Source organism: Pelmatolapia mariae, linkage group LG2 (genome assembly GCF_036321145.2).
Source record: "Pelmatolapia mariae isolate MD_Pm_ZW linkage group LG2, Pm_UMD_F_2, whole genome shotgun sequence".
In the NCBI taxonomy this organism is placed as follows: domain Eukaryota; kingdom Metazoa; phylum Chordata; class Actinopteri; order Cichliformes; family Cichlidae; genus Pelmatolapia; species Pelmatolapia mariae.
In genome coordinates, this window is record NC_086228.1 from 27230275 (window position 1) to 27242461 (window position 12187).

General features: G+C 40.9%; 2 protein-coding genes across 22 annotated transcripts in view; both read right to left on the reverse strand.

The window, feature by feature from the left end:
- Window positions 1-11033, reverse strand: part of LOC134637808 (uncharacterized) — a 12513-nt gene extending 1480 nt beyond the window's left edge. Inside the window, exons 1-5 of the mRNA XM_063488336.1 lie at window positions 8382-11033; window positions 6262-6319; window positions 5256-5687; window positions 3864-4418; window positions 1-1119 (exon numbers count right to left, since the gene is read on the reverse strand). The exon at window positions 1-1119 is cut by the window's left edge and continues 1295 nt beyond it. Coding sequence (XP_063344406.1) covers window positions 1-1119; window positions 3864-4418; window positions 5256-5687; window positions 6262-6319; window positions 8382-10859 — 4642 coding nt within the window. The 5' untranslated portion in view covers window positions 10860-11033. The remainder of the gene's footprint in view (window positions 1120-3863; window positions 4419-5255; window positions 5688-6261; window positions 6320-8381) is intronic.
- The window catches only part of LOC134644348 (protocadherin gamma-C5-like), a 306637-nt gene that overhangs the window by 188612 nt on the left and 105838 nt on the right, over window positions 1-12187 (reverse strand). The window lies entirely within an intron of this gene.

Here is a 12187-nt window from a genome sequence, read left to right on the forward strand (position 1 = left end):
TATCTTGGACACTAATTAACGCCACAACTGTGCCAGGAGGAGAATCTTCTGAAATCTTCCCCGAATATGAAGCCATTGTGATTACTGGACTGTTATCATTTTCATCTACTATTTCGATCACTAACTTGCTGGCTCCTGTGACACCCCATGGATCTTTTGCTTGGAGGTTTATCTCGTAATTTGGAGAAGCCTCATAGTCGATATCCCCGACGAGTTTAATCTCACCCGTGTTGGAATTTATTTCAAAAGGACAAGCGGAACCATCTTCTAGGTGTGTGAATGAATATGTAACGTTACCATTGTAACCTTGGTCGGCGTCTACTGCACTGACTGTGGAAATAATTGTGCCTCGTAAAGCATTTTCAAGTACAGAGGCTTTGTATATGGACTGTGTGAAAACAGGCGAGTTGTCATTTGCATCCAGCACAGATATGTGTATTTTTACCGTTCCGGACATCTGCGGCTTCCCACCATCGACAGCCGTTAATATGAGCGCATGTTTGCTTTGCTTCTCGCGATCCAAACCACTCTGAAGCACCATTTCGGCATATTTACTCCCATCTGCTCGAGTATGTTGTTTGAGAACAAAATGTTCGTTTGCTTTTAAAGAATAACTCTGCAGTGAGTTTGTCCCTACGTCAGGATCAGCTGCACTATCAAGCAAAAACACAGTCCCAGTCGGCGTCGATTCGCTAATTTCTAAATTAATTTCTTTTTTTGGGAAAACGGGAGCATGATCATTTATATCTTGTATTTCGATAGTAATGGAAAACAATTCGAGTGGCTCTTCAAGAACAATTTCCAGACTAAAGCTGCACGGAGATTTCTTAGCGCATAATCTTTCTCTGTCAATTCGTTCATTGACAACGATATGGCCTTTGTTCTGGTTCAGCACGACATATTGATTGTCATCTTCTATTACCAGTCGAGCTCGACCAGATACCAACCGTCTGACATCCAAGCCCAGGTCTTTTGCAATGTCTCCGACAAAGAGTCCTTTCCTCATCTCTTCTGGTATAGAATAGCGGATTTGTCCATTGACCGCAGCAACCACAAAGAAAAGCAAAATGGAGACCTTCCACTGACGCAGGGCACCGTTGTGCTTCATATTATCCATTTCTTCCCAGTAATATCAGGTCCAAAACAACACAGTCCTCGGTACAGACAGCTCCAGCTATTTATCATAGAGGCTTTGCAGTGTGTACAGTCTTCTTTTAAATTTACCCAAAGCCACGACAGCTTAAACGCCATCGCCTATTTCCTTTAAAGACGGGTGGTGACTTTGTGTCTTTAATACGCATTGCACAAGTCTGCTTAGGCAACAGCACCACCAGCAGTGATGAATTAAAACGGCATCATCGAAGGTGTCTGAGCACTGATGCTCCACTGTTTAGCCTTTCCTGACTACTGCATGCATTGTTTTTTAGCGACACCCAACCTTTATTCATGCAAAAGAAAGCAAAATCTCGATAAGCATAGACAAGTCAAAAGATAAACGAATAAGTTAAATAAATGAAGCATATTTTTTCCATAACAGGTGATTAATATACTGTCTGTTTTATTATCATCTCTGTTTACAAGTCATCTTATGACCACCTAAGTAGGTCCAAAATTTGCCGTGAATGGAGTGGGCTGACAGCAACGACAAAGTTTTCTGATACAATATATCCAGCAGACTAAAATATATAAGAGATTGAGCGAATTCATTTGACAAACATTATGTTGAGACTGAAGTGTGGACAAACACACAGATTCTGTGTAAAACCATACTGAGCTGCATATCTGCAGACAGAGAGGCAGGCTGACAGATGGTTACATAGATAAATGAACAAATGTATACAAAGATACAGTAGAGAATGAGTGGATAGATAGACAGATAGATAATCTGATCTAATCTAACTGATGAGTCCAATGACCTAGATTTGAGCAGTGGAATCAACATTGAAAGTACTGCTACACTCATCCAGAGGCATGAAAAAATAATGACACATTTCAGAGCAGTATGGGTTTTTTTTGGTTTGGTTTCTTTTTTGTAGAGCTGAAAGGAATGGATAAATTTGATAGGTTTTGATACTTTCTTGCATGTTTCCCTCCTCACACATGTTAGCATCCTGCTGAAGAGCAAAATATTTTGTGCACCATGATTGAGCATTATTTAGGCAAAGACTCCACAGCAGAAGCCAGAAATATTCACATTAATATTCATGTAGCATAAAGCCTAGGGTAGAACTACACAACGCACACAAATTAGAGTAATGTTGCTGCTGTGTTTCAAGACTGCTACCTGCAGTCTCAGTCCTGCACCAATATGACTTTCAATGAAACATTTCTGGGGATATTTGTTGTATAAACACTGATAACATTTCATATCTAGTGGAAATGTAGATCATGGGTTGTGGTGAAATACTATCATGCACTGTGTAAAGGAAACTGTGAATTTCATATTAATTGTGGATGTATATTGCAATGATAAGGATTACAGTGTTTGGGGTGAGATTTCAGGGAAAAGGGGAAATCAAAATAATCTTACCTATTAGATTGAAGTGGAAGATTCATCCAGGACATGCACCAAGAAGGGAAAGAAGAAAAAAAGACAGTAGTTAGTATGTATCCTGATGAACAACAGCAATAAAATAAAATAAAATAAATAAATAAATAAATAAATAAAATAAAATAAAATAAAATAAAATAAAATTCATGTGGTTTTACACACTGCAAGTGCAATACTGATACAATGGAATACCATAATTTGATCTTTTGAGTTTTTAAAGCAGCATTTTACCAAAATATTTTAGATTTAATAATCTAGTGTTTGAGAATTTAATTGCACTGATTGTTCCTCCTCATGTTTAGAACACTGTTGTGCAACTACTGTGCACAAAAAAAAAAAAACTGTGACAATTTATCACATAAAACACTAAGGATTTGGTGCAAAATCTAGATATTTTAGTGACAGTATGTGATAACATTTAAGAAGGTCATGATTTAAGAACCTGGTGAAAAAACACAAACTAAAACTAATCAACTAAAACGTTGATGTCCCCTCTGGACAAGATGATTCTAAAAGCCAAAGCAAGACAAAACAAGATTACCCTCAGTTTTTAGAATCACTGAAATCTTAGTGAGACTTTCAATATTTAAAGTAAGCCCTTATGTAAACTGGAAATGCTTTCCTATCTTACAGCAGCACTGCTGAAACAGAGCTTTGAACAATGTTCTTGTGACCTAGATAGACATAAACAAAAAAATATGCGCTGCATTTAGAATAGAATATAATAGCTTTTTATTGTCACTGTTACAAGAACAATGAAAGGCAGTTTGGCATTTCTCCGTGTGTGTGAAGTACACAACAGCTTAAGTATTTACACAATAACAAACAAATTTACATGTACACAAGAAAGATATGTACAAGTTATACATGCACCTGGAAACATGCGGATACACCCATACAAACCTACACGCACATACATACATATATGTATATATACATATATGCATGCATGCGTACATACACACACACACACACACACACACACACACACACACACACACACACACACACACACACACACACACATTTCCAAATACACACTTACATATATATAAATACACATACATGCCATCTGAGGAGCAGGTGCATTGACAGGTGCAGTGCGATCAGTGATATTGCACAAAATACAGTTTAAAGAGATAGGGGTGTTGGTTGCACTGAAGTATAAATACAAATACAGTTTATAAATAAGGTGTAATGTCCATGAGTGTTGGCAGTGCAGTTATCCTCCAATCAGGGTCGAGGTAGGGCATGTTTGACAGCCTGTGGGTAAAAACTTCTGTTGAGTCTGTTTGTCTTTGACCTGATGGACCTGTAGCATTTACCAGAGGGAAGGGGGGGAAAAAGTGAGTGTCCAGGGTGCGAGGGGTCTTTGATGATGATACTGGCTTTCTGCTGAAGTCTGCCAGTATAGTGTCTCCGAGGGGAGTTAGTGAAGTGCCGATTGCCCGCTCTGCTGTCCTCACCACCTGCTGCAGTTTCCTCTTGTCCTCTGCGGTGCAGCAGTTGAACCAGAGTGTGCAGCAGTAGGTCAGAAGGCTCTCAATGGTGGAGCGGTAGAAGTTTATTAGCAGTCTCTGGGGTAATTGGGCCTGACGTAGTTTCCTGAGGAAGTACAGCCTTTGTTGTGTTTTCCCTACCTGGTGGGAGGTGTTTGTGGACCAGGTAAGGTCGGCCGAGATGTGGACTCCAAGGAACTTAAAGCTTTCTACCCTTTCTACCTCCTCCCCATCAATGTAGAGGGTAGAGTGCTCAGATCGCTTTGTTCTTCTGAAGTCGATTACCATCTCCTTGGTCTTGGCTGTGTTCAGATGCAGGTTGTTGTCGTCACACCATTGCTTCAGATGCTGAACCTCCTCTCTGTAGGCTGAATCATCGTTGTTGTGTTAAAGTGTTCCTCGATGCACTGTTTGTATTTGCACTTGGCTTCTTTTATGCCTTTAAGCAGAGATTGGCATGCCTCTTTGTAGACTTGTTGGTCTCCTGATTTGAAGGCGCTGTCATGTGCTCTTAGTAGGGCTCTCACCTCACTGTTGAGCCATGGCTTCTGGTTCGGGAACACATTAATAGTCTTTGTTGTTGTTACACTCTCAGTACAGAAGTGTATGTATGAGAGTACGGCAGATGTGTGGCCCTCAAAGTCTGATCCTTCTGCAAATACACTCCAATTTGTGTTATCAAAACAGTCTTGTAGGGCCGTGGTGGCTTCCGCAGTCCACACTCGTACTGCTTTTACCAATTTGGTTTTTTACCTTTGAATTAGAGGTCTATAAGCAGGGATCAGGGACAGAGAGAGATGGTCAGAGAGTCCGAGATAAGGCTTTGTAAGCATCTGGGAGGTTGGCGTTGACCTGGTCTAGTGTGTTGTTTTCCCTCGTCGGAAAGCTCACGTTTTTAAATAATCCAGGCAGGACAGATTTCAGGTTTGCGTGGTTAAAATCTTCTGCCACGATCACAGCACAGGCCGGGTGCTTTGTAAGCGGTTTATTTATGGTGCGCTCCAGTAGCTCCATGGCTGACTTAGCATTAGCTTGCGGCGGCACATAAACTGCTATTATTGTGATCGCTGTGAGCTCTCTCGGCAAGTAGAAGGGTCTGCACTGCACCATCATGTATTCTATGTCCAGGCAGCAGTGGACGACTTTAACTGTGTTGTTGGTGCACCAGTTTACAAACACTAGCAGACCTCCTCCACGTTTCTTACCGGACTCTTTGTTCCTGTCCGCTGTGAATGTAGCGTGGCCCGCTAGCTCAATCGCAGTGTCTGGGGTAAAAGAGTCCAACCAAGTCTTTGTGATGATCATAACACAGTAATCCAAACAGCATGAGGCGATCCGCAGTCGTAGCTCACCCATCTTGTTATTTAGTGACCGTGAGTTGGTGAGGAAGAGGCTCGGAATAGCCGGTCTGTGTGCGTTAGCACGTAGCCTAGCCCTCAGCCCCTCTCTCTTCCCTCTCTTCTGTTTCCTGTGCCTCCGTCGCCTACGCCACTTCAGCGGTGGTATGGTGAAATTGGAGTCAGTGACCCTCCGGATCTCAGGGGGAATTGAGTCCCAGTCATTATCAGCGAAGGTGTGCAGGTTTTTGTGGTTTAGAACCACAAGCAGTTCAGTTTTGCTGTACTGCATATGTGCTCCTGCATGTCGGAGGAAAAGTGAAACAAAAATACACTAAATACAAAGAAAACCGCTAAGTTGAAGAGACCACCGGCCGCTGCGACTGCTCGCGCCGCCATCTTGGGTACTCCTCCACTCCTAGCACAGATGAAACTAGGAGCACAAATGGTAAATGGACTGGTTCTTATACAGCGCTTTTCTCCTCTCACTGAGCACTGAAAGCGCTTTATACAACTTGTGCATTCACCCAATCATACCCATTCACACAAGCACTTTATCTAAGGTTTTTAGTGCTTCTATCTCACATTCACTCGCATTCACACTCCGATGGATGCATCGGAGGGCAACATGGGGTTAATATCTTGCCCAAGGATATTTGGCATGTAGACTGGAGGAGCCTGGGATCGAACCACCAACCTTCCGGTGAGTAGGTGACCCACCTGAGCTACAGCCACCCCCCCTTACGACCTCAGATCAGACGAGACAACCCGCTGAATTATTACTAAGCGGAGGGGAAAAAAGAGCACAAATGGGCCTAGAGCTATAAGAGAAACACATATTGAATTCATGAGGGTATTCTTTTCACGACAAAACCTCCTTTCTTCATCATCATGGCACTCTGCAGTATGCAGGAGTAAGCACACTCAGGCACCTTATGCGACACAGAAACACATGCACACATTTCACAGTTTAGGTGTTGTGTAAGATTTTAACTACTGACCTGAATAAAGCTTACAGCTAAACATTTAAACATATATATACTTGTTTTTTAATGTAAGAATAAAAATGATTTGCTTTTACTGTTGTGTGTTTACTGTTTTATGTTTTAAACTTAATGTTAAGTAGGCCAAGGTAGAGTCTAATAACAAAAAAAGGGGGAAAAAAGAAAGAAAAACACCACTAACACTACTTTGTTTCCTTTTGATGTGTTCAGCAGTGGCCATATCATGTAAGCGATCAGAGTGATAATCAAAAGACAGGTATAATATGGTCACTGATGACTACTGATCATCTTTCACACTGAGAAATAACTGTCACTAGACAATTACCAAATCATTCAAATACATCCAAATAAAGTCTAAACTATAACAGTATGTAGTTATCCACATGTATTTTATTATTAAATTTGCATTTAACTTTTAAGAATATAATAATATTATTTTGTCCAGTCTACCCTCTTGTGCCCAAATCCCCCACTTCCTTCTTTTACAAGTTCCTGCACTTGATATACAGTCTACCAAAGGCAATGAAGAACTATGAAGGGCAACTGTAAAGCTCTTACATAGACTAATGCACATCTGGTAGAAAAAGGCACAGGAGGAAAAAAAAGAGTCACACAAAAAGGCAGGCAATCTCCCATAAGCTAAATTTAAAATATGTGACTATATGTTCTCATGAATTCTGAGAGTGTGCAAGCGGTCACCCACTTCCATTTAGAGGAGTAAATTTAAAAAAAATAAAAATAAAACGGGTACCTGAAAGCAGAAGTTAAGAAGCAACAAATCAGGAACTAGTTATTCTAGTGACACACAAAGGGAATTTTCTTTTTCTTGTTATTCTGATCACCTCACTTGTGACCACTATAAGCACAAACTGCTCTGTTATTATTATTATTGTTGTTGTTCATGGGGGGGAAATTAGTCAAAAAGGAAAAGGGATGCTTTTCTAAAAGTTTATTTTTCATCAAATGCACAAAACCTGTTGACATATGGTTCAATAAAAGGTATGTAGTGCAAAGCTTTTATTTGATCTCTGTTACAATAATTTTGTGGTAAACCCCCTCCCCAGAAATAAATAAAAATAGTGACAACCTCACAGGGGTGTACTCATGTTTGACTATGTCAGCTGGGATAGGTTCAAGCCCCGAGACCCCAAGCTGGATAAGTGGTTAACATAATAGATGGGCAAATGAAGGATGAAAACAATGACAAAAGTTGGCTACAGTAGAACAAAGAGAAAGAAAAAAACAGTCTGAATATGGAAAATTACAATTTTACTCAGGCAAAAACAAAAATACCACAGACAAAGCAAAAGACTTAGACCTAAGACTACTTTTCTTCAACTATATCACTCTCAGAAGACATAGGGATGAATGAAGAAGTCACAACGGTCTGCCCTGCATTTTGAATGCAGAAAATGAGACATTTCAACTAATGTATTTAATCAGTTATATGTTTTTCCACACTGAAAGGTATTACAAATATTATGTTGTGTCTGTTACTTGTGCAGATAAGATAAAGGGGATCAACCATAGAATATTTTTTTTCTTAGATTAAAAACAGAAAATAAATGTAAAAAATTACAGAACATTTTTAAAGTTACTAAACGCTACATTTAACTGTCACAGGCAATATCGATAAATACAATACATACTTTAGTTACTTCTGTGATACTATGTCTAATAATATGTCAAAAGATCAACACCTATAAGTTCGAGACTGCTACCTGTGTCCAATGTGTCAACGTGGCGGTGAAGTTGAGGTTATATATAAAAGACAACATATTCGTGCACAAATACACCCATATATAAGATAAAATCTTTTAGAACCACTGGATCACGGAGAACCATTACGTGTATATTTTAAGTAATTATATAGAAGCATTATTTATTTATTTAGTTTTTAAAGAAACCCCAGTTACAACATTTTTGTTAAAAAGGTCCATCTCAAATTCAACATGTTAAAACATGCTATGGTACACTCTCATTTGATCACATAACAGGGATGCGGTGCACCTGCCCTCACCTTCAGCGTGGCCCTGTCTGCACTGAGGCGCCTCAGTGTGTTTTTCTGATAAGCTGCACTTCTTTTCTTAAGAGTGTCGGTGTCTGTATTTGATGCGAAACGAAAATCACCTCTCCACGACCCGGTGGTCATAAAGGAATCATATCGCTCATCATTCAGCAAGGTGCCGCAACGGCTAAAATCTGCAAAACTAGAGGGGCAATAGGTCGTGGGGAAAACGGGCAGACTGGCTGTGGTTGAACGGTAAACATAGCCACGCCGACAGAGCTTAAAATAAAACACTCCGCTGATTAGAAGGATAAACATAGAAGACACGGTTGAAAGAGCGATTATCAAATAGAGCGTTAAGTTATCGCTCTCTTGTGACTCATCTGCAAACTCTAAAAGTTCGCTTAAAACGGGGAGCCCGTCACCAAGCATTATGCTGACTGTCGCAGTGGCAGAGAGAGATTCGAGCCCGTTATCCGTTACTAATACAACAATAGTATGTTTTGGTTCATCGTCCTCTATGAATGTTCGCGTTGTTCTGATTTCCCCTGTATGCAGATCTACCATAAACACGTTAGGCCGTGTTGCTTTGATTATTCTGTAAGAAAGCCATGCGTTATGACCTGAGTCAGCGTCCACAGCCACCACCTTAGTAACCAGGTAACCTCTAGGCGCTTCAGCTGGTACCATATCTTCAGCAATGTAACCGCTACTTTGCACAGGATATAAGACCACAGGTGCGTTGTCATTTTGGTCTTTAATAAACACATTTATAATGCAGGTGGTGGAAAGTGAAGGCCCACCGCCGTCTCTAGCTGTCACTTTAATTTGGCAGTAAACTGACTGTTCGTAGTCAAACATGCGTGAGGTAAAGACCTCCCCCGTGTCTGAGTTGATGCTTAAGAAAGATGACACTTCTGAGTTTGTGTCCTTTGATATTTGGTATTGGATTTTAGCGTTAGACCCGTCGTCAACGTCTTCCGCTTTGACTTTAATGACAAACGTGCCAACGGGTTGGTTTTCCAAGATGTTGGCATTGTACTCGCTTTGCATAAATGTCGGGGGGTTATCATTTATATCGCTAATCACGATTGGTATAACTTTTACACTAGTAAGTGGGGGAGAGCCCGCATCAGTGGCAGTTACTGTGAGGTTATACTCTGGTTGCACTTCCCTGTCCAATATTCCATCAGTCACTAGCATGTAATAGTTTTTGACCTCCGATACTAATTTAAAAGGAACATTTTTTGAGATCGTACAGGTGACACGCCCACTGCTCCCAGTGTCCATATCATATATATTAATCAGAGCAACCATAGTCCCTGGTTTGGAGTCTTCAGCCACGTTAGAAGAGGCCGACTTTATTTCTATCACGGGCTTATTGTCGTTCACGTCAATCACATCAATTATAAGTTTACAGTGTGAGGCCTGGCCACCGCCATCTTTAGCCTGAACATCTAGCTCGTGTGAGCTAGCTTCTTCATAGTCAATGACACCTGATACGCGAACTTCTCCACTTAAAGGGTCAATTTCAATAACACCTCCCAACTTGTCAGACAGATGACTGAAGAAATAAGTTATCTCCCCATACACCCCCTCATCCAGGTCCGTTGCCTGTAGCGTGGCTATGACAGTCCCTATGGCTGAGTTCTCTGGCACAGAGGCTTTGTAAACTCGCTGGCTAAAAACTGGGACATTATCATTGGCATCTAAAACACGGATAAGGATAGAAGCAGTTCCTGATCTAGCCGGATTTCCCCCGTCAATTCCATTGATTTTCAGTACATGTTCAACTTGTGCCTCCCGGTCCAATGCCTTTTTAAGAACTAGCTCAGGATAAGCATTTCCGTTCATTTGGTTACCCATTTCCAGTGCAAAATTGTCATTCTGGCTCAGTGTATATTCACGGACAGAATTCGTGCCGAGATCGGGGTCATGTGCGCTCTCTAAGGGAAAGCGCCTCCCCAGAACTGTGGATTCCACTAAATCCAGTTTTATCTCCCCCGTAGGAAACACTGGGCTGTTGTCATTTATGTCTGTAATGTCCAAAACTATGCTGAATGCTTGAAGGGGCTGTTCAAGTAAAAGCTGATACTGTAAAATGCAGGCAGTGGCTTGTGCGCAGAGCTCCTCTCGGTCTATCCGTTGGCTGATCAAAAGATTGCCTGACGCAGTGTCCAGTTCACACAGCTGGCTTGTTCCTTCTGCAACAACACGGGCTCGACGAGCATCAAGCTCTTTCACCTCCAGCCCCAGATCCCGCGCAACGTTTCCAATCACAGAGCCCCTCTGCATCTCTTCTGGAAGAACATAATGGACTTCTCCAAACGAAACAGCGGAAAAGAGACTAAGAAATGAAAAATGCAGCCACCACTTTAACTGAAGTCGATGCATCATCAATAAACATTCTTTCAGAAATGGATGCTCTGTCGACATTATAGCTAAGTCGTTAACATACATCCAAATACCGAACTGAAAATGCAACTGCAATCCTACGATTTCCTGCTTCTCTGGCTGAGTTAATCATGCTCTATTAAGAAAGCTGTCGGCTCGGATTTCTCTCTCTCTCTCTAACCTCTTTTTTCATCTCTCTCTCCCCCTCTCTCTAACTCCCTCTCTCAGACAGCTCCACATACAGCCGCTCTCCTTTTCTCCCCTCATACACACACGATAAAAAGAGAAATGCGCATGCATACACAGCCGCCGGTCCTAACCCAATACTCTAGTTCCACTGACACAGATAGAGGTAGACATGAGCATCCATGACTCAGACTTTATAAAAGAGCGTCACCAAGAGACTGAGAGAATAACTGCAGCTGTCTGTAATATCACCTTGCACCACGTAACCAAAGTGAGCTCAAGTTGGGATCTGGACATTAACTGCTATAACTACTAATAAGACAAATACAATCATTGTATTTGAAACAACACGATATGGACACACTTAAAGCAATATTTATATTATGTAACAGAGTCTAGTATGGGATCCAGGACCCGATTGATTATGTGATTGATTAGTATTTTGATAGACAAAGTAGTTCTGACCTACAACCACTCAATTTATTCTCTATTTATTAAACACATTGTCCCAAAAGGACAGGGGCAGGAGTTATTTCTACACAAAATGTTATTTATGGCAAATCATTTGGGCTTAAACACACAGACAGACACACACACACACAAAGTCATGAAATGAAAAGCAAAAGAAGTTATTGATGATCTCGCACGCTTGGCGTTACTTTGTTCAACTTAATCCCTCTAGTGGCTGCTACGGAGCACTCCAGAATCCAGTTTATTTCCATAAGTAATGACACTAAGAGACAGATGAATCACTCTACTTCCTCTTGCTGAAACAGCAACACCATCCAGCAACATACACATAAACATATCCATGGCACTGCAACTCTAGCTACAGATTAACAATAATATATCCACATATGAAAAGAACTGTGACTAATTGATTATCCATACATCACAGAACAGTAGCTATTACATGCTTATCTCAGATAAACAGGGAAGTCTAGCATTAAAAGATGGCAAGTCTGAGGGAAATGCAGTAGCAAAGGGCTTTTTCCCTCTCTGCACTGTGAAAAATATGACAGCTTGATACATGAGGGTTCATAACGTGTTAAAATATTTCAAAAGAGAATTTGGCTTCATGGGGCATAAAACAAAGGCATATATACAAAATAAACTAATCTCACAAAAAGTAGCTGGATAGGATGATCATGCAGCTATGAAGTCTCAAACTAAATAACACTACAACAATGCAATTTCACGTTGTACAG